Below are 23,036 nucleotides of genomic sequence, written 5' to 3' on the forward strand. Positions count from 1 at the left end.
TTTTTTTTAAAAACCTACCCTGGAAAAATTGTATGGAAAAGAGTGGGCCTGTAAATTGTTGGTTGTCTTTACATATAGACGGGGCATGAATGAATAAACATGGCCACATGGCCGTGTTATGAAACACTGTCCCATCGATTTGTTTCACTAGAATGCACTATAATTAATAGTCTCTTTATTAGCAGTGGAGTACAATATGATAGTTAGACCCAACGCTACTCAAATGTAACTAAAAACACGCATTGTGTAAAGTAATGTCAAAAAGTGTCCACTAGATGGAGTTGTAACTCTAGTGCAGAAAGAAGAAGTGTAACTACTTGTGCGCACGGCAAGCTTCTTAAAATATTTAATTCATCCCATTGTTAATCAATTTAATTACGTGTGTTACACGTTGGTCATCGAACACTAGCCTTAACTGCTCATAGGTAACAGTGAGTCATTGTAAACTGACTCGACAAGAACCTGAACACAGACATATGAATGGAGTTCCTACGGTGTACTGAGTGTGTGTTTCTCCATTCCATTGTTCAATGTTGGGTTTTTATTCTGGGTCTCGGGTTTGATGTTAGATCCCAGTTTTTATGCTCGATCAAGGGTTTGATTCTAGGTCTTGGGTTGGATTGTGGATCTGGAGGGTTTGATGCTGGTCCACTGAGACCCTGCACTGATGTAGACCCCTGGGATCCAGTTATGGAGATGAAACAGACAGAATGTTTTCACACAGATTTTCCTGCATAGTGGAGGGGTAGAGACCACGTGAGCTGAATGTTCACACACACACACAAATACACACACACTAGTTCATTTCTGCTGCTGATGCTGATGCTGCTGATGCTGACATGGTCTCCTGGACTCTCTCAGCTGACTAGGAACGCTGCTCTTTCTAAGTGATTGTAATGATTTTCTCTTTTTGATCCTTTTTCTCCCTCCTCCTCTCCTCCTCCTCCTCCTTCTTACATGGTCTTTCTGGAGGCATGGCTTGGCCGTGTATCACCAGAGTCTGCTGCCTGGCTCGCTTCTGGAACCAGTTGGACAAATCGGACCTCTCGGTCCCGCTCGCCACCCAGAACTACTCCGACATCAGCGACCAGGAGGTGCGCTCCATCACCAAACAGGTCTCCGCCACGGAACCGCGTACACGGACCGGCTCCCCACGGGTAACCGCAGATGGAGCAGGGGCCCGGGGATCGTTCAGGGCGAGGAAGGAGCCCGTCTATAAGCCCCGGGAAGACTACCACCCGCCCCCAGTGCCTTTCCCCGGGGTAACGCAGTACAAGCAGGACTTCAAACCCTGGCCCATTCCCAGGAAGGAGAACTTCCCCTGGATCAGTAACGGAGGGAGTAAGGTTTCGGGCAGTCCGGTGAACACGCACCCTAGCCCGGGGGAGAGAGGGGAGCGGGGCAGGGGCCAGCAGAGGTTGGGGGAGCAGGAGGAGAACAAAACCAGCTGCTACAGGTGAGACTCTCTGTGACACATTAAAGCAGCGGGAGCTGATGTTTGAATAAACTGTACTTAAATAAACCTTTCTAGTCCTGAAGATGTTCTTAAGTACTTCCACATCCTTTTAGTCATTTTCATTTAGAATTAATCGCAGGTTTTGCCCATGGACCCATTGGCATGTTGACTGGTGAAAACTGGAATGAAGCCCTGTTTCACTACTCCAACTAATAGATCGGATTGTCTTTGTTATTTAATCATAATAATAATAATGATGATGATGATAACATTTAGAGGATAATTATTTGCCCTGGAAATAAAAACGGAATAATTTTGAAGAACAAAAATATGAAAATAGTTCCACTGACGAGACAGACATCAGATATTGTTTTTTTATTATAATCCCCTAATAATCTAGACAAATAGTTGAAGAATATAAAACCATTGTGATAACAGTCATTTTTGTTCTGTAACTAATATGACTTTAATACTATAGTGAATAAACCATTTTTCACCATGGACATCTACTGCAGATGGATAGTCAAACCAACTAATCAAAAATGCAAGTTTAATGAAACAAACATCTCTGGTGTTCCAAATGTTGGTCCTGACCCAGTTTTTGGGAAACACTCCTCTAGACAACCTCTTCTGAGGTCTGCTCTGGAAAAGGACTACGGCTATTTTGCAATAAACAAAAACACAGTGCACAGAGAAAGAAACACGTCATTCAGAATAAAAAAATAAAAAGAATATAGTCTCGGTTTGTAAAAAAGAAAGAGCTTGGGCATGTGGACGAGGCTATCAACAATTCCCTGACTTATTTTTTATTTATAGATAGAAAGTGTTTCATATAAATATTTAAATTTTCTTTCCATTTTATTTTAAGTGTGTGTGGGCAGGAGGTAAAGTGCTTCTCAAACTTCAGGGCTGGCGAAAAGTTGACTCACACCTCCCTGTGTCTGTGAGTTAGCAACTGCAGAAAGCTGCAGAAAAATACTGGATAAAAAGCATTAAAAAATAGTACCTGCGACTCAAGTTTAAAGGAAGTACTCAAGTGGGACTACAGAGCAGGTACTGACCAAAGAACCTGCTGCAAACACTGTGGAAAAAAATCCAAAAAGTACAGTAGCTTTATAAAAACCCACTGAACCAGTCATTTTTAATATATTTATGAAACCTGCAGTAAAAATGCAAAGCTGGTTTATTCTATCCAAAAATCATTTTCTCCCTGCAGGGGAAACATGCCTACAAAGGCCCTCGAGCCTCATTTTATTCCACAATAATTGTTCTGTTGCTGAGCTACACCACCCTCTCATGCCCTTTTCTGTCTCCAGGCAGGAGTACAGACCATGGACAGGGGCGAAACCGGCCAAAAGTGCGAGAAAAAATCCCCCGGCCGAGTACTTCAGTCAAGTCTCAGAGGCCGCCCACAGCCAGTGTAGGACCAGCTACCAGGCTGCCTACAGCTCAGACACGCACCGGTCCACGGGGCTACATCAGGGGGAACAAACGGTTCCATCTGCTGTTTCCAACCCACAACCAGCTGCTGCCCCTCAGCCCATCGCCGCTGCACTACCTGCTGTCCGTTCATCCAGCCCCCCGAGCCTCCAGCAGAACATCCCACCTGAGAGGATGGAGCTTGGAGGAAGAATTAAAGGAGAGGTAAAAGAAAGAAAAAGACAGCCACATTCTTCAAAAGACACGCTGCACCACAGTGCGGCGTCAGCATCCTGGCTGAAATAGTCTTACATTTCTTACTGTGCCTAAAAATTGTTGCAATTTTACCAGGTTGAGTAAAAGCGCTACAACATGTTCCTCCTGAAAGTCATTTTCTTGGCGCTACATGTTCCTCCTGAAAGTCATTTTCTTCACTCATCTCCCTGATGGCCTGATGCTGCTGGAATGTTTCAGCAAAAGTGATGCAGCATATTGTCCCTGAGCAGCTCAAAGTGACCGAGCTGCTTTAAAACAGGCCATGCACCATGTTAGGTAACGCTGCTGGTGTCACACTCATTACTTTGACCTGAATAGAACAGACTTGATGAGAAGAAAAAAGCACTGGAAAAGGCTCATTCTTCCAGTTGTGGCCCACTTTGCACTAAAAATAAAACAGACCTCCAGATGAAGATGTTGTGATTCAATGTTTGGATTCAATGCCTTTCTAATCCCAGCTGCAGTGAAACGATTTAATACAGAACTTTATTTTTGCCTGTGAAGTTTCCGTATCTGAGTGGCAAAAAAGGACATGAAGATGTGTAGTCCGAGTTACAGATGGGTTCAAAGATAAAGAAAAAAAGAAGTATAGTTACATTAAAATTGTAGGCAAAGTTAATGTGTTGTGTTTTTAAACACTGATCCAAACTTTCTAAACTAATCTGACGGACAAATGCAGGTTCAGGTCAAGGCTAGTGTCTCTGCTTGAGTGTCATTAATCACTATACCATACAAACAATGAAACCTTACACTGTGTAAGTGAAGTTTATGATCTCTCTGTTTGTCTCCGTTCTGTTGAGTCCAGAGCAGCAGGAAAACGTAATCATTGCAAAAACCGATATTTGCACACGCTGCATTAGAAACGACAGCACCGCTCCGTTATTGTGTCAGTCATTTTCTGGTTGATGGTGATGGAGGCAGAAGTGCACGATGTCAACGGCAGGACACAGACTCTTGACTATTAATATCTCTGGCTCAGTCGGAGCCAGAGATCACAGCACGTTAAGAACATGCCGTCAGCACAGTGTTCAGCTGCAGAACTCCTGCCTCCATTGGAGCAGCTACTCACGAACACAGCTGCAGGACACACGTGAAAACCTGCCAGAAAGTCTATTGAAATAGTACAGACCATCATCAACCGGCTTAGACCAGATTAGAGGTCCAGTCAGAGACAATCTTCTATATGGCTGTAAATGTTAACAACACCAGTGTCTCCCTCTGGACCCAGAACAGACTCTAAATCCACATCTTTAACTCCCGTCCTCATACTTTCATTGTATTTTCATTCACCCCTCACTGACTTACCACAGTTACATCAGCACGCTCAGAGCCAGTCTCTGTTTTCTGTTTCTCTCTTTTATTGGACCAACTCTCTTTTCCCACGCTGCCCAGGACTAAAGAGGGCTGATCTGTGCCAACTTGGCAGGACTGTGGCTGGCACAGAGAGGAGGGTTGGTTTAAAGAGCAGCAAAAGTGAAAAATAAAAGCTAAGTGAAAAGAGACGAGCAGAAAAACAAGACAGGGAGAGGAAGAGACATTCATTTCATAGCTCAACTCCAACAAACAAACTCAATAAGCTTTCTTTGCCTAAACATATACAATATGTTTCTGTCCACGTCATATTTTTATTTTTGTTGTTTGGCAGCGGGGCAGTCCATTATTTTATTTTTTTTAATTCAGTTTTCTTTTATCGAATGATATCTATTTTATTCCTGTTCCACAAGGTATTCAGTTTTCTTTTATCGAATATCTATTTTATTCCTGTTCCACAAGGGCTCTCTAGCAGGGTGAAAAAAAAAATTAAACACACTAGGTAATCCCTAAAATACATAGCAATGTGCTAAAAGTTATCCCCTGGGAAGGCTTCCAATAATCAGAGATGAGGGTGAGCTAATTTTGGTAGTTAAACGATAAAACATTTACACTAAGACAGCTAAGAGTCAACTTAAGTTGGTAAAAGCACTTTTTTTTCTTTTTGCTAAGATTTGCAGTAATGTGTGCTAACAAGCATCACAGCCATTCAGCAAAAACCAAAAACCCTGTCTCTGTCCCTGCTGCAGATCTCCGTGGCCTAGATAAGGACAGATGTAGTTTCCTATGGAGCAGAAATACTGTTTCTGTGAGGATGACAGACTCAAACCAATATGACTTTGGGAACAAGGTGAACTGGTTTCCCCTACAGCGCTGTACAAATTCCCCAGAGAGCCGTTGAAAGAGCAGTTTCTCTATAGATTTTCTGACAAATGCAGCCACACTTTAATGTGAAACACCGTAGTTTTCCCCTGAGCTGTGCAGGTCCAATACAAGCTATAAAATGTGAGGAATGTGACTTCATTTCTATGTGGACATTTCTCTGGTCAGGCTCCATCCCGGAACAGCTGCCATCAGCAGAACGCCGAGCAGGAAATAGAAACATAGCACGACCTCTCTGACAGCACAGATGATGTTTGTTGACGGCGCGGCCCGACACGTCTCCTCTCATTTCATGGGTGCAGTGACCGTGAGCGTGGCTTCTGATGTTCCTGCTCCTCCTCTCTGCCTTTATCCCTCTGATCACATTAATCCTGCGGCTGCTGTTTCACCCTCTCCATTTATTCTTCTTCTGTTTTTCAGGAGCATCAGGTCAAGACCAAACTTTCTCCAAATGCTTCAGCTGTCTTTCAGAGTGGACCGAGGGTTTTTAATATCTAAGGGCTGGTTTAAATTTTACAAATAAGTCCACATAGACTTTCTCCACCTTCAACGAATCAAGTCTTTTTGTCCATTCCACAACACAATAATCTATGCAAGGACACAAATGGCTGAAGAGCAACGATGTCAACACCAACAACAACAACAACAACAATAAAAACCACTCCCCTCTGTCTCTGTTGATGTAGAACTGAATTTGCATGAATCAGAATTGTTTAATTTTTTTTTTATGGATGCAAAAAAGCAGTTTGCCGTGTGTGTGTTTTGTGTGTCTGTGTGCACATGGAACACTACCCATTAATGCAGAGAAAATGCATTTAAACACACACTGCTGAGTCGGCTCCTAAACTGAATAACAAGAGGTTTGCTTCGGTGTTATTGTAGAACTCTGCATGAACTAACGTACGGTTATTTCCTCTGTTCTCACAGATCTCCTGTTTTCTGAGAGAACTGTACGGCGTTTTGTAAAATCTATCGCAAAGAAAATTATTACATTTGTCCTGTAAATACAATAAAGAAATACATAAAGCAATTCTAAAAACTGTTTTAAATCTGATGTCTTTTTTTCCTGTGTGACATTTTTCCATTTAAAGCCCCAGTGGTGTTTTACTGGAAGGAGACAAAGAACTATTCAGAACGTGGAGAAACCCACACAGACAAGGGGATAACATGTAAACCACAGGGGATCAAAGCGATTCCTTTGCTGTAAGGCAAACGCACTACCCACTGCTCCACAGTGAGGCCAGTCTCTTGCACTGCATGTAGTTTATTTTAAATTGAATAAAGTACATTTAGAAACTTAACTGAGGGCTGAGGGAGAGTTATGTTCTTTCTATATGTACAGTCTATGATTCCTCAGTGTCTGATGAATTACAGTCCAAAAGGACAACATGTAGCTGCTTCATTCAAACAGTCAGTGCAGTACAACAGGAAGCTACAGCTGGGATTTATCTGTTCTAGAATAGGGAATTATATGTTCGGGTTTTTTTTGGATTTGTTATTGATAGTCCCAGCTACGAGACCTAAAAGTGTCACATTTTTGGAGGCCATTCAAAAACGCTCATGGATCATGATAGACATAACCAGGACGATCACTGTGAGTAGGAACATTTTGGGCGTGATTTTATTAGGGTTAAAAAACTGAGGCCTCAAACCTGCACCTAATATAAAGAGTCCGTTTGACTCCGATTGCATTGACTTTAAAAGACGAGTCAGGTTTGGTAAAAAACTATTTTTTCTGTTTAATACAAGAATATTAATTTTTGTTTTTTTAATTTCTTCTACACTAACAGAGATCAACACATGCACTAACGTCCAAGCTCCACATTTAATAGATTCACAAACGAAACCTTTCATTCTCTCACACACTCCCGTTCGCACACACACACACACAAAGGTATTACATACAAATAGAAAAATAAAAGTGGATTTGAAAGACGTCTATTTTACACTGGTCACGTACTCTTTGATAAATACACACGAGTGTTGAATAAACTCAATGTTTAAAACACTATGACAGACGAGGAACGGTGGTTGTTGATAATAATAATAACAATAATAAAAGACAAATACTGGTGTTTTGACTAAGTGAGGAAAGAATAACATTTGATTCATTTGAAAAAAAAAAAAAAAGAACGGCGAGAACAACAGTCAAGTCGAAGTTTGTTGACTGCACTGAACAATAGAACAACATTCACCAGACCTTGTTGTTAATGTTACCACCGACAGTTGCCTGACACTCAGATGTTCATTAGTGTTTGAGGCTGGCTGTAAATCTGTGTCACGTCTGCTGGTGGAACAAATCTGTTCAGGTCTCCTGACAGCGAAGGACAGCTGTCTGCTGCAGTTACTGAGCCCCAGAGCTCCATCAGCCTTCACTCTCCCATAATGAAGGCTGCACAAGGAAACACTCATCATTCTAATGATCATGTTGTTGAGTAAAGCCTCTGAAAATGTAACGACTCCATTCCCAGTGTGTCAAACGTTGCACATTTCCTGCAGTATTAGAACCATTAGTTATTCGTGGAGAGTACACACACAGCACATCTTTAGAGTAAATGGATACAGTACATGGGATAATACTGCACAACTTGAGGCCGGGTCAATCTGACAACCCTGTTACAGTTCCCCACAGTTCCAGTGGTCTTCAGTTGTCTTTGGACAGGTAACCCATGTGTGCGTTAGTGAGGAAGTCACAGGTGGGGATGCTGCCGACCGCCTGGTGGATGTTCATGGCTGTGATCTCTCTGGGAGCCCTGTGGAGGACAACGTGATTCCACATTAGGATTCAGAGTGTGTCAGGAATGTTTGATAAGAACCCATGTTCAGCTGGAGTTTAATAATGTAGGACTGAATGTGAGGAGGGAAAAATATGTATCAAAATGAATGCAGCGAAGTCCTGTATTTGAAACAAGACAAGACTTCACTGCATGGGTTAACACAAGTGTAAGTGAAGCATGCTGTCAGTGTTCCTGTTTCTGATGGAAAGACAAGAGAAGAAAAGCCTGACCTGTTCTGAGGAGATTTGCTGTAGGCCACAGCTAGAGCTTCTCTCAGGACGTCGCTGGCAAACTGTTCAGTGGCCTGAAGAGTAGGGAAAGAAAACACACTGCCTTCAACAGCACCAGATAAACTAAACACAACAATATGCAAGTGAAGGTCTCCTAGCTACAGAGTTCCAATGTTGAGCTTCAAATGTTTTTTTTTTACTAACCTTAAGAATCATGGCTTCAATGACTGGAGCAAACAGGTTCTTCTCCACCTCCACAGATGGAAAGTTGACGCCAATCTGAAAGACACGAGTACGAGCCACATAAATACATGTTAGGTAACTGGTTACTACAGTTGAAGCAGCAGATAGTTTCACCGTCTGCTCACCTGCTGAGCTGTTTCACTGACAAACTGAGCCAACACACAGGGGCCCACGTAGAATTTGGGCTCGGCGTCAGCTTCTTGCTCCTCTTCTTTGACCTTCAGCTTCTGGCTGGGAGGAACCACGGTCACGATGTCCACGATTTCCTCGTCGGCCTCCTCCGGTTCAGTTTTCAGCAGCGCTTGCATCTGCTCCAGTCGCAGCACCAGCTCCTCGCTGCTGCCCAGTGTGGACGGACACTCTGCAGACCAATCACACCGATATTTAACACAGCGTTTTTGCAGCAGCAGCGTCAGCAGTGGAACAGGAACATTAACTACTTTAGTATTTTGGTCACACTACATTTTTGATGTTTTCTTTGTCTGGGTGAGAAACTTCACAAGGTTTTCCTTTGTAAAAAGAACCTGATTTTACACAGGCAGCAGTGACAATAACAAATGTCAGTGTACAAGCAGACAAAACAGACACAAACAAATTATTTTACTGTCTACACTGAGCTGTGCTGCTGCAACTCTCAGCCTTTACAGACGACAAGATGAATATATCTGTGAAAACAACAAGAACTGGGAGTAAAAAAGACACTGAGTCTGCAGTCTGAAGTGTACATCATGACACTGGACCGACTGGCAGCTGCAGCAGAACACCAGCAGAAACTGGTGGACTGGTACTAAACGATCCTCCTTCAGGGCTCAAAGTCCGACTTCAGACTCAGACTCACCTGGTTCGTTGTCGATCTGTGTCAGTATGTCCTCAATGGACTCGTCCTCATTTTTGCGGTGGGGCTCGGGGTCAGGTGGCGTGTAGCCCCTCTGTCGGCACCACTGCACCACCTCCCTGGTCTTCGGTGGGGTGAGGGCCTGCAAACGGGGCGAGCGATCCAACACGTCTTGGATGAGTCGCTTCACCGCCACTGCTCGCTGCAGCTGCACACAAGGAAGAAAACTGTCAACTGTCAGACCTGAGAAACAGCTGCAGTGTCTGCTAGGACCTAGCAGCAGCATTTAGCTCCATACAGCCATCTGTCTTTGTCCTGCTGCCTGCAGATATAAATATGCATAATATCTCAGCGTCTGACAATTCTACCATCTTTAAAAAAGAAAGGAGAAAAACTACTGGAAAAGTCTTGAAGGACACAGTCAATCAATGCTGCACATCCCAGCAGTAAGACACAGGGACATGAGGTAAAGTGAACCGAAAACCCTGCGGAATCAGGAAGCAGCGGCAAGACAGATAACGGAGGCAACGATGCATGCAACGCAAATTCTCTGTAACATTAAGCTCTGTGATTCAAGAAACTGAGGAATAAATGCCTGGTATAATAGACTGTCTCATTTAATTTTATTTTGCATGAAAGGAAGGATTAAAAAAAAAAAAGAAAAAAAAAATCACCTCTGACGCTCTGCGTTTACCAATGTTCCATGAATAATACTGTTCAGTTGAAGAGGCACAGAATGGATGGGAGTCTTCAGCTGCACACACAGAAGGCACAAAGAAACGGCCATGTTTTTTAATAGATGAAGATCATTTTTTAAGCAATAAAAATGGAAAAAAAGGCAACACACTTTTCTCTGGAACAACCAGAGGAAACTTCTTCACCACAGCCGTCAGCAGCTGCATCATGGTCTCTATGTGATCCGTGCTGAGGAGAAGGGAACCACAGACGAGTTAGCCAGGAAACACAGTGAAGTTAGACACTCATCTGATAGTGAAACGAACACCATGGTATTTCACACTTACTTGATGAGTTCATGAGAAGAATTATCAGCTCCTTGTTCTTGTTTGACTGTTGTGGCTGCAGAAGCCACGTGGACAGATGAGGAGACAGAGTTTGTCCCCAAAGGAGAGGGTCCAGCTGTGACAGCTGTGCCCGTGCCTGGCTCTGTCTTCACTGAAACAGCAGAGAGAAGGAGAAAAGGTTAGAAGTTAGCCCGGTTAGAAATCATAGCTAGCTAAGAAGATGGCTTAAATTGAGAAAGTTAATTAGCAAGAAACTACGAACTCAATGAAAAGGAAGTACATATAATTTGAGAACTAACAATTGAAGGAGCTAATATTAGAGACAATGGTAAGTTTTGACCACAACACATGTAAGAAGGAGAGTTTTTCCAAGAAGGTAGCTGAAAATAAAACAGCAGATGGTAAACTGACCACAGAATTAGCCAAAATTAATTATTAACAAGAGTATGTGTTAGTAAGGCTGTGGAATTAAATGGGAGATGGGAGACTGGGTGGAGTGGGTGTCTGGGGAGTGCACCCTGCTCACCTTGTGCCAGGGGCAGAGCAAGGGAGGGGGCAGCCTGAATGGCAGGACTTGGGGAGGCTCCAGCTCCAGGTGCTCCAGGAGTGTTGGAAGAGGAGGAGGAGGAGGAGGAGGGAGTAGTGATGACTGTGCCTTTAGACACAACTACACAGAGAAGAGAACAGATACACTCAGGACGGATCAATGAGCCCCGGGCCATTAGATAAATAGGCTTAACAGTTAATGAACAGTGAGAGGGGAGGATGATGGGATTTACAGGATCTGTGTCAAACCATATGTGGTTGTACTTACTGGTACGTTGCACTCAACGTTGTGGTGTATTTAGGTTTACTTCAACGTTTTTTTTTTTTCATTTAAATACCACCAGTATTTTCAGTGTCAGATGTCAGTATTTTGATGTTGAACGCTAAGTTGTTTTTTTTATGTAATCAACATTGCCTTTATGATTGACCTCACCTTTACCAACAGGCATTAGGAGAGTCTGCAGACCCCCAGACCCAGTTCCAACCCCCAGCTGTTTAAGTTGATTTGCCGGAATTGTTAGAACAGTCTGTGGAGAGCTGGAACCTCCAGAATGAATCTTCAACATACCTGAAAAAAAAAATTAAATTAGCAACATCAGTAAAACCCTGTAAATAACACAATGGTAGGTTGAGTATGGTAACTACCAGACAGAGTTGGAGTGCTCTTGGCCCCAGCAGCAGCCATTCCACTGATTAGAGAGGCTGCACTGACCAATGATGTGCTGCCCCCTTTGGTCAAAGTCCCCGCCACTGCACCTTTAGATGTTCCCATGACTGGCATATTTGCAGAGCCTTTGGCAAGTGTGACCACGGCTCCCGTTGACCCTGACGCGCTCTTCGTCATAGTGGCAGCACCACTGGTCCCTTTGATCAGAGCGGCCACTGCCGTCTTTGACAGGCTGCTGCCACCGGCAGCAGCTGCGGCCGCCGCAGCAGCACTGGCGCTTTTAGCCGCACTGATGACGGCTGCTTGATTGGCTGCCACCAGGAGGGACGGGTGCTGAGAGGCAGATTTCCCACCATCAGCAGCCTGCATGAAACACAGAGCCAAAAAAGATGCAGTGAATGAAAACGTATCTTTCAAATACCTTTGGATTTATGTGTTTGATGCTAAACACACTCCAGTCTCTACTGTCTGGGAAGGTTTAGCTTTTTATTTCAGGAACACAGACTTTCTTACGAGGCTGTTTACAACAACTGGGTTGCAGTGTCCAGGTGTTTTGCAAAGGTACACAGTAAACTACAATTTATTTACTACTCCTTGTGTACTATATAGTAGGACATTATAAAGACAGTAAAACAAATATACACATGTACAATGTGATAACTGCTGAGTGATTAAATTATGATCATTTAAAATAGATACTCTTGTTAACAGTTTGTTTTTAACCTTTGGAGTGATGTTGCTGATCAGCTCACTCTTCAAAGTGTCACTAACCTACAGAGGATCTTCACCTTTTTAGCACTGGTATCAACTCAACCTGAAGGCTGAGTGTGTTTTTACATGCTGCAGACATATTTAAGTGTTAAGGTCTCCCTGGAGCGTTTTTTAATGTGTTTCCATTTGTCAAGTTAATGAGGCCACTGACTGAAGCTGTAATCACCATAACACAGACCAGTGCTGATGGACGGCTTCAAGTGTTTCACTCTTCTCTCAAAAAAAAAAAAAACACACACACACACACAGATGACATGACCACAGGATTACTAATGCTGCTTTACTCTCACCAATAAATTCCTAATCTCAGAAAGAAGAAAGAAAAAATAAAACATTTCAATATAAACGTATTCTTATATAATAGCAACTAAATAAAAAATAGTCAACAGGAAAAATAGACCGTAACTGAAATTTAAATGAAACAAAAACAAACTGCAAACTGTTAATCTGAGACTGCCAGTGTTACCTGTTGTAGGTTTCCTGCTGCTGCAGCACTCAAAGAGCTGGGGGTGGAGCTGGCTGCAGTGATGACTCCACCTGTCATTCGGAGCGTGGTTGTTCCTGGCTTGGACAAGTGTCCTGCTGCTGCTGTCACTGTTTTAACAGAGCCGTCTGACAACTTCACCTGTGCCCCCTGGGAGCTACTCACCATCTGTAAATCCACAGAAACATTTACAACAATAATACATTTGAACCAAAGAATTCCAGTGAACTTTATTTTCCCTTGTCCTCCTGACGTGATACTTCTGCATAACAGCACAGCCATAGATGTGAACTCAAACAGTTGACCAGAGATAACATGACACCTCTTTACAAATGTGAATAGTTTTAAGTTCAACATCACCTCTGGAAATTGGATACTGAAAATTTAAAATAATTTAATACATTTTTGCTGCTAAGTAAAAAAAAGAAAGAACACAGGAAACATATGATGCTCGTACTGACCTGAGCCAGAATGGCTGCCTTTTGTCCAGCTGTTACCCGTATGGCCTGCTGGGTAACACCAGCTGTTGAGGAGGCTGCTTGACTCACAGAACTGGAAACACCCGGTTTACCTGAACCCTGTGCTGGTTGACCAACCAGAAATGTGCCCTGGGAAAATTGGAAAAGCAGGGTTTGATACGACTTTGCAACCTGACAAGACATTACTTTTATCACATGATCTGACGAGAGGCTGTAAATTCACATTAACATCTTTTCCCTTAATCTCTGCAGACAAATTCAATATACACTGTGGGCTAAATGCAAAGACAGCACTGTTTTAAACTGACTGCAGGATCAATGACACTATAATGAATGTGTCTAATTTAAAACACACTCCCAGTTCAGCTCATCAGCAACAACACAGGGATCCTGACACGAACTAATGACTTGGAAAAACCTTATTTTCTCTCACACATCTTGTGCGCTGCCCCGAGGTGCAGGGTATTAATTAGACAGTGTATAAATCATCTTAATTTCCACTACAGAATTCGATACACACTTACACTTAATCATGTCATTAAACAAAGTAAAAAACAACAGTTGTAGGAGGGTAAATTGTTTTACTACAATAGTTTTGTTTTCTAATATTGGATTAGAAGAGTTCTACCCACCTGTGGGGTCTGTTTTAAGATGTAGGATGTGTAGGAGAGGTTGGAGGGCAGACTGCTTGATGTTGAGGAGGAGGAGGTCTGAGATCCTCCTGCACCTGCTGAGGAGCTGCTCTGGGACTGCTGACCTTTAAATACACAGAGCCACATACATATATATGATTTCACAGCAATAAGGTTGGTTTAATCCAACTGTTATACATTGTTATTGGTGAGTCCCATGCGGAAGGGTGAACTCTGGGTTTCTTAGTTATCAATTATCATGTGATAACTTGTTTTACACACTGCCCTACATGTCCACTGTGCTGTAACAAAAACAATGTCAGAGCCTTGTTAGAAAATAGCATCCATGTGACAAGACCAAGTTTCATTGGATTTATAATCCTAATCTTAGTCAACTTTGTGAAGATCCACATTTTTTTACTAATCAGATTATTACAGAATAAACATCTTACTTGCACTGGAAGCTCGCAGGATAGCTCCCTGTGGGATGAGAAGGAGTTTTCCTTTTCCTGACGGGTTCTTGCTGTTAGTCGTCAGGTAGAGCTTGGTGCCTGGTGGCAAATTGGCGAGATTTGCCAGGTTGTTGGCTGGCAGCTGAAGAGTCGCCATTACTGTGGACACACAAAGAAAGAAGAAAATACTTTTTTTATTGTGATATTTCACCACAAACCGCATCACAACAACAGAGAAACAAGTAGGGTACGTCCATTATTAACTTTCTGCCAATATCTAAGATGCCGATATTGTCCAAACACTTAATTTCCAATTCCGATATGAATCAATACAGATATAGCAGGGCAGTGGTGGAAGCTCACTAAGGTGATGGGTCAAAACAGTGTTTCTCAATTATTTTCTGCCCCCTCCTAGAGAAGAGAATTAAAATACTGTTGAGCGTTTGGTAATATTTATTTATTTATCTGTACAAACCACTGTAAGAGTTGTTGACAGCAGCATTATGCATACAATCCCCTGAATATTAATATGGATTAATAAAATAAGCTACAATGCTGCCATCTAGTGACTAGGGGGTTGATTATCGTTCATAATGTTCTGTGTTCATGTGTTATGCAGTAGTTAACATAAGAGGGTGTTTGTGTATGAGAAAGAGAAAATAAGGAGCTAGTAAAGGAGCCTTCACAGTTAAAGTGTTTGTGTGAACTCTGACCTCCACTCTTGCCTCCTGAACCACCAGCTGCCTTGACAGCACCCTGCTGACCAGAGAGCCCGGTGGCCCCACTCACAATGGCTTTAGCAACTCCTTGAGCCAAAACTTGCTTCCCACTCATCACTTTGGAGACGGAGGGGTTGCCCTTGGCAACGAGAATCTGTCCACTGCTGATGGCCACCTGTTTGACCGCTGACTGAAGAGTTGAGCTCACAGGAATTCCCAATATCTACAAATATGGAGAGGTCAGATTTACCTTTGAGTGGTGAGAACTACAGACCTGAATGCTATTAATGCTTTACTTTAATTTCAATCAATTGGCTTATTGGATGTGGTGACCTCCAGTTAGGACCGACCTTGCCTGATGTGGCCGCTGCGGCCCCTCCGGCCTGTTTTTGGGCTGACATGGAGATCATGTGACCTCCCTTCACTGCGACAAACTGGTGCGCTGCTGTAGTTGCAGGCTGCTGCTGGCTGGTTACTGTGGAAACCATCTGCTGCTGTGAAGAAACTTCTCCTGGTTCCTGTTTGATAATGACCTGCACAAGAGAAATGAGAGTATGACGAGGAATGAAGCAGTGAGAAGGAAAAAAGGTTAGACATCAACATGGTTTAATTTTGACCTCAGCATCTTACGGCCCTAAGACTACATAAAGAAAGCAATGGAAAGATTTGCTGAAAATCATTATCATTATTTATTCATTAATTAAGCTCCAGCTGTCCTGGCCTTTACTACTACATCAGATGCCAGGAGAGATAAAGATAAAATTATAGACCCAAGTTAATATCAATGAATATAAAATAAGGTTGTGTTTTCCCCCTTTTTTAGGGTGTGATGATGGGATGGTGAGTGTGTGGGAGACAGGGGTTTTAGAGCAGAGTATTGACACTCGGAGTGAAATAGAAGTGTGTAATTATCTCTGCAAAACTCCCTGCACACAGTCCCATCTTTAGAGTGATGTCCCATTTAAACAGCCTGCCAAAGCCCCCACATTTGCTGAAGCTGGTCCCAGGACCTGCTATTAATATCACAGTGCTATGTAAAAGATACATATTCTATAGGGATGATCTGTCTATTCACAATACTGTAGAGAGAAGAAACAGTTGAAAGGTTGTCTTTGTTAAATTTCCTAAACTCACCTTAACCCCTGAGGAGAGCAGGGTGCCAGTGTGAACTTTAGGGGCAGGAGAGCGAGTTCCTTGCGCTGCAGATTGTTTTGCAGAGGAGCTTCCTACAAGAAAAATCATCCAAAACAAAGCATGTCAGAAATGTTATTTCATTGCATTTAGTATAGGCTGGACATACCAGAGATAGCCACAAGGGGGAAACTCTGTCAGTACTGTAAATATTAATAAATAAAATAAATAATAGTGCATTAAAGAGCCTCATAACCTCATAATATTTCCGTTGAAATGTTAGTAAATCCTTCAGTTATATTCAAAAGGACAGGTTAGTGGATTAGGAACCTATTTAGAGGGGATTAAAAAATAAAGCAGTGGTTATCAAAGGGGGGCAGGCCCCCCTTTAAGAAGCAGAGATGATTTATTTTAATCCCAGGTTTGCTGAAGCAGCTGGGTGAAACAAAAACTTAATAAAACACTAGTTGATAGAACTCCAACCCTGCTGTCAGAGTTAGAACAGATGAGCTGTGCATTTGTGGGGAAGGTGTGGGAGTGGCTGAGTGGGCAATGCAAGATGTAAGAGCTCCTAAGTGGGTTATGAATGGGCAGTGCTGATGTAATGATGACATGGACGAAAACCAAGTTTGGTTAAAATTAACTATTTATCTTTGCAAGAACCTCAGAGAACGTGTGATAGATGAAGGGTCTCATCCACCAAACCGGCTAAAGCCTACACGCACAAGCTCAGTCACCATGGTTACCTTAAATCTAGCAATCACTTTACTGGCACAAACACAGCACAAAATTGAAGAAGAAGGAGGTACAGATAAGAGGGCAAAGAAAAATAAATTAGAAATTGTAGTTGTTTTATAAGTTAAATGCCCCCTCAAGTATTGGATCAAAGTTGTAAGGTCAGCGTGCAGAGTTATTCTGAACTCTGAAATTATATTTGCTCTCCATGTAAAAATTGCTGTTGAATAACAAGTCTACCTGTAGAGGCTGAGGACGAGGAGGTCAAGCCTATGACCTGGCCTGGCTTGTCAACAATAATATAAGGATTGTTGAGCACCGATGAAGAGTTCTGTTTGCTATGGACGGGGGTGGACGTGGTGGGTGTGCGAGGCAGTGGGGAGTGACTCGGGGTAGAAATGGGAGACCCTGTAGGGGGGAAAAAAACTACATTGTTGAACATTGTTTGTCTTATAATGGAAAAAATAATGCAAAGTTAAACCTCGACATTCACAACAACTAAAACTGACAGATATTTTGGCAGCACAGCTTAGACAACGAACCATGAAACTTGTCTACCTTAATCATGCCAACCTTCACCTTCTGTCCTGTCAAACTTTTATAATGTCTGGCATAAATCAGTTCACGGAACTGAGGCATAAACAAAGTAAATGTGTGTGTAAATATAGAATGTAGTTGATGAGTCCATTACCACAGATCTGGCGTGTTTTACAATAAAATGAGGTGGGAAAAACTCCAAGTTAGCTGACATTAACAACATTATAAGGTTACAAAATGATTCCATTCTTCTTGGTTTGGTATATTTAAAATAACCATGTTCATTTCTTGCCATGAAGCTACCCCTGGATGGTTACCTGAGACTATTTTGCAGCTCATGGTGATTGGTTGGAATGATTTTCCAGGAGAATCAGCAGGACTTGGTGGCTGCCCCTGTGAAACTATCTTACAGCTGGCGGTGATGGGCTGAAAGGCTGAATTCCCATGGGATCCCAGGGTGACCCTATCACTGGCTTTGGGTCGGGTTGGGGTTCGTTCAACAGCAGTCAGAGTGGAGCTCTGTGCCCCGGCATGTCTCCCCATCTCTGTTTTGATCACAGCTGTGAGAAGAATAATAATTTTACATTTGTTCATAGAGAGAAATAAGACGACTGCAGCCGAATGACAAGCACAAGGTCCAGTGGCGGCTCAGGCAGGTTGGGTCGAGGATATTAATATTTCAGATTAAAAGTAGATGCTTCATGGGAATGTAAGATTATGCATAATGGATGAGGAAAATATGAATCACCATTTACATAATTCTCAAGTAGAGGCACAATAAAATGTCAGCAAGCGTGCAGCAAAATGAATTTGAACAAATAATTTGATTAGGTAGATCGAGGAATATTACCTTATTACAGGGTGATAGCAAAGGGACTGCTGGTAGATCAATGATCAAAATACTATATATATATATATATATAATTCTAAAGTGTTTATTTGTGGTCATGCACTGTAATAATGAAACACATTAATATGAGTAAATATATATTAAACATGTCCAGTGTAGGTAGAACACTTTAGCCTGATCATTAGAATAGCAGCACCCAAGCCAAAAAAGGTGTGGGCACCCCTGTTATAGAGTATGTGAGAATGATTGCACAAAATTATTTCAAAAAATATATTTGTTGCTGTATTTTAAATATACATTACTGTTTAATATGATGTGATACCTTTGTCTAGACTGGGTTCATGGGAGATGGGTGGGCTGGAGCGTCCACTACTTTGGGCCAGGTAGGTGGGGCTAGCTGCTCTGTTAGTCGCCTTGGATGAAGTGGACTGTGGAATGAAGTCCTCCCCGAGAGAGTCCCTGTGAAGCTCCACGTCCACCACCTGAGACAGACACGGCTCATGATCTAAGTCAAGTTCTGACAAGGAAAAGCTGTGAGGCTGAGTAAACATTCAAGACTTACAGTTTCTGCCCCCAGGGTCTGGAGCCCAGTGTATGTTCTGTCCAACTGTAGACAAATGAAAGAATCAAAAACATTTTGTTACTGCTGAAGTTACATAGTGGAGATGTTAAGTTGAACAAATAAGAACTACTGTTATTGTACAACTGCAGTTGTCAAACTGAAAACAACTTGTTTTAATATTCAGAAACATTTATTCTTTATCATGTGACAATGCATTTGAATTCCATTATATTATAAACTGCTTCCATATGAAACACTGACCTTTAACTGATGGATGATGTCAATGCGCTTGTTGCGAGGGTCTTTGAAGTGGATCTGGATCCTCACGGGAAACTCACCCCAGCCACGGCGTGTCAAATGAAAAGGTGGCTCACTGAGAATAAACAGGAGTTTAAAGTCCTTTAATGAAAATCTAAACTCATAACGACTATAAATGAATATAAAAAATACTTCTTTGCTCAGACTCACAGTAGATTTAAACTGTTTAAAATGACAAATCTCCCCATGCATAAAGCAGTAAGGTTTTATCTGCACATATTAGACACCAACCTGACTTGTGCTTGAACATGTTTAATGCTATAAAACACATGATGCATTCTTTAGCTCTGTGCTGGAGAGTAACCTTAGTTGAATAAGCAAGATGGAAAATGCTCAAGATTCTCAAGATGAGACTCACTGATTAATGAAATATATAATTATCTAAAATTTATCACACTAAGAGGTTTAAACGTGAGGCTTTAATGATGGTGTTATGCACATCACAGTGGATTGATATGAAGTCAGTTCCAAGAATATGTTTTTACAAGACGACACCAAGGCATGGATTTAGGTGTGCCGGATATTAATGATGTTGATCTACAGTCTGAGTCATTGTGTACTTAATGACGCCACAGACTTCACCTAATGATGTGTAAATAAGATTACCATAAGGTTTTTTTTAGTCCTGGCCACTGGTGCTACACTGTCAGCTATTATGACTGGTCTACATGTTGCAAATAAAATTTAATATCCACAGGGGGCAGTGCTGAAAGGGTTTATCACAAGACACTTTTGAGGTGAGTTTGTGGAGAAAAAAAAAACAGAAAACAAAAACCATGAGCTCGAAAAGGTGGCTGTGACACCTCTGGATAATTGATATTTCAAAATCAACTTGCTTATTACATTCAGTTAAGCAACCATCACTGAGGGGGCACTACTAAACCAAAATACGTTTAAAATTAAACAGTGAGCAATAAATCTCTCAGCAACAAACGTGTTTGTGTCTGTTGGAGCCTGAGGTTCTTCTACAAAGCAGCAGCCTGTACTAATATTTACCACAGACAGGTGGAGTTGGCCCTACATACATGCAGTGACTAACGAGTGCTTACTCACTCTGTTTATCCATGTCAAATATACAAAAGACTAACAAAGTGTCAACCAACCTGACTTCCACGAGGTCATTTGGTTTGTAGCTGGGATGCAGGAAGAACCAGACTTTCTTCACAAAGTGGTCAATACTGGGTTCTCTCCTGGAACCTCGCACATACACCATCCATTTATGGGTAGACTGGTCATTCTCTTCTCGCTTATCAGGGGGTATGTATCTAATGGTAATGGACAAAAATAAATAAATATCAGCCTCTATTCACCAAAGATAATTAAATGGTCTCATTAGAAAAAATAAAGATCTATGACATCATAGTTGGTCACTCACTTGGACACATTCCCCACAACAATTGTCTTTTTTGCATACAGTCTCGAGGCTTCATCTCCTGTTGTGTGGAAGGTAACTCTCTGTTCTGCTCCAACAGATGAAGGCACACCAAATGTGTCCTGTAGAAAATGGAAAGAACTCAGCAAATGATATTTCACATTACAAATACTAATTACTGCCAGACTACTGGTGTTGCCCTGTCATCTGAACTCACTTTGCCCGTATTTCGTCCTGGTCTGCGCTCCTGCTTGCTGCCGTCTTCTCTCCATGATCCCTCTGTGTCTCGCTCAGATCCTTCTCCTTGCTGTGAGAGGGATTCAGACTCTGACTGAGCCAGTGACGGTGTCTCAGAGCCCTGGTTGAGAGGGGAAGAGGAACGTGATGGGGACTCCAGGTAGCGGCGGATGGCTGGATGGTTGAGCATGGCAGGGTCACCCTTGGTGCAATGCTGGAAGACAAAATAAAAAGCCATTTTTGTTAGCATGCAGTGAGATGACAATAAAGCATGGCACAGATATACAAAGAAGTACAAAATCAAAAACTACCTCTGGATTCTTTGTCATCCCAGCATTAGCGTAGTAATTGGCAACTATGCATGCCCGTAGCTTGTCCATCATTCTCCTGGCTTCATTGAGCCGCTGTGAAATAACAAAACGCAACAAACAGATTATGTCACATTTACTTATTTAGGGGTTGTTTTATTTAATTATTATTTATTTAGTTACAATTTGTCTTAAAATCACTGTTTCTTCTTGTACCTGACTTATCACATCAATCTCATGCTCTTTGCTCTTCATCTCCAGATTAAACTGCTCCCGGATGATTGCTTCAATCTTCTGGACTGCTGCTTGTCTAGCTGTTAGTACAAGAAAACAAAACAACAACCCAGGATTAAAGAGATGAGTGCAAGCATTAATTGCATGTAAATAAAGCGCAGGGTTTGTAAAATGAACTTACCATTCTGTTCATCTGCTTTGTTTTTCTTGCTGTTGTGAATGAGGGAGATTTCCTCATAGTCTGGGTCGTTGTCTTCTATTTTCCTCTTAACTCCAGACATGGCTCTTTGTTAAAAGAGAATAAAAACGGTCAATAGTAAAAGTACGTGTCTGCTTCTTTAACAGCTTTGGTTTATTATGTTAGTGTATCACTGTCAGCCATAACTTCAGACATACCTCGCTATCTGATTACGCTAATATACAGTACAGGATCAGAACACGACTTAGCATGTGGTTTCACTAAAAACCATGCATTTACTGTTTACTAGATATTTCAGTTGACGTAGATCGTACTCACTTCGCTACAGTATTCGTTTTCGATACACGTGCTTCAAAGAATCCTCTGCTAGTAAACGATAACGCCCGGAAACAATCTGTATATTTAGCGATGCTATCTTTGTTGGCTAACTTAGCTTAGCACTAGCACACGTTTGCAGACAGTGTTTCAGTTAAAATTAAAACGGCAGACTTACGAGTGTGTTCTTTACACTGAAGCAATGTTTCTTAGTAAGGCGTGTGTTTTAATTCAATGAGAGCATAACCGGTGCGGTGTATTGTATTTATCATACACACTGTTGTTGTGCAAATGGTTAAATCTCGGAGAGGAAAAGTGGGGTAAAAGAAGGAGCGTTTGCGTTGTACTTCTGCATAACGGCCAGCAGGGGCCACTGTCTTACAAAATCTTAAGAAAACGGCTCTCTTTATTACTTTGTCTACTGAAAAAGAGATATTAGATGTAACTGACAGTGGTAATAAAAATTGTAACACTGACCGCGTCGCAGTAAACCCACTGATTGAGTGCAATTCATTAGACATACAATTAAAACTACCAACTTCATGAAGTAGCACTGTGAATGTGCATGAGCCCATAACACTGAGGAGTTCTAATGCATAAAAATGTGTTTCTGAATGGATTTCTTTTAAATTGAGTATTTTACTGACCACACAGACCTTACATGTTTCACAGAAGAAGAAAAGAAGGCAACGTTTACACATGGTGACATAAAATTGCCTAATGAATTGTCTTCCCAGTTTATCTGGTTTTGGACCTGGAGAAATCTCACAAACTGATAGAATGGAGGAAAAAAAGAAAAGAAAGAAAGACCATCTGCTAAAGCCAGGATGCAAGCTGTTACTTTTGTGCTGTGAGGCTCTGACACTCACCCCCACACCAATGTGTTCCCCTTTTACCTAGTTAAGGAGTAGTTACCGTATGGAACAGCATAGAATTGCATTGTACATGTGTTTAAAAAAGTCATGTTTTCCTATTGGGCCATGTGCCATTTAACATTACTACAGTTCACAAGTTCATTTTTATGAGAGCTAGAAAGT

General features: G+C 41.9%; 2 protein-coding genes across 3 annotated transcripts; one reads left to right on the forward strand and one right to left on the reverse strand.

Moving 5' to 3' along the window:
- The first annotated feature begins 609 nt into the window (after positions 1 to 609).
- Positions 610 to 7,474, forward strand: map6d1 (MAP6 domain containing 1). The gene is made up of 3 exons (XM_008333885.3): positions 610 to 1,456; positions 2,773 to 3,100; positions 5,765 to 7,474. Exons 1-3 carry the CDS (start codon positions 975 to 977, stop codon positions 5,840 to 5,842), a joined length of 888 nt encoding a protein of 295 aa, XP_008332107.1. The 5' UTR covers positions 610 to 974; the 3' UTR covers positions 5,843 to 7,474.
- On the reverse strand, positions 7,041 to 22,493 carry yeats2 (YEATS domain containing 2). Of its 2 annotated transcripts, none has more exons than XM_008333886.3 (30): positions 22,178 to 22,493; positions 21,667 to 21,770; positions 21,468 to 21,565; positions 21,255 to 21,347; positions 20,924 to 21,157; positions 20,710 to 20,828; positions 20,438 to 20,599; positions 19,278 to 19,389; positions 19,017 to 19,061; positions 18,777 to 18,936; positions 17,922 to 18,164; positions 17,308 to 17,475; positions 16,336 to 16,427; positions 15,552 to 15,734; positions 15,196 to 15,424; positions 14,483 to 14,641; positions 14,031 to 14,155; positions 13,381 to 13,527; positions 12,902 to 13,087; positions 11,643 to 12,027; positions 11,431 to 11,565; positions 10,978 to 11,118; positions 10,452 to 10,602; positions 10,277 to 10,353; positions 10,104 to 10,183; positions 9,433 to 9,637; positions 8,720 to 8,955; positions 8,556 to 8,630; positions 8,352 to 8,425; positions 7,041 to 8,097 (listed from the first exon to the last, which is right to left on the reverse strand). In XM_008333886.3, exons 2-30 carry the CDS (start codon positions 21,764 to 21,766, stop codon positions 7,989 to 7,991), a joined length of 4,323 nt encoding a protein of 1,440 aa, XP_008332108.1. In that variant the 5' UTR covers positions 21,767 to 21,770; positions 22,178 to 22,493; the 3' UTR covers positions 7,041 to 7,988. The 2 variants fall into 2 exon arrangements, with proteins under 2 accessions (XP_008332108.1, XP_008332110.1); XM_008333888.3 differs by lacking the exon at positions 22,178 to 22,493 and adding an exon at positions 22,003 to 22,169.
- Between the last annotated feature and the right edge of the window lie 543 nt (positions 22,494 to 23,036).

Source organism: Cynoglossus semilaevis, chromosome 20 (genome assembly GCF_000523025.1).
Source record: "Cynoglossus semilaevis isolate Cse_v1.0 chromosome 20, Cse_v1.0, whole genome shotgun sequence".
Lineage (NCBI taxonomy): Eukaryota > Metazoa > Chordata > Actinopteri > Pleuronectiformes > Cynoglossidae > Cynoglossus > Cynoglossus semilaevis.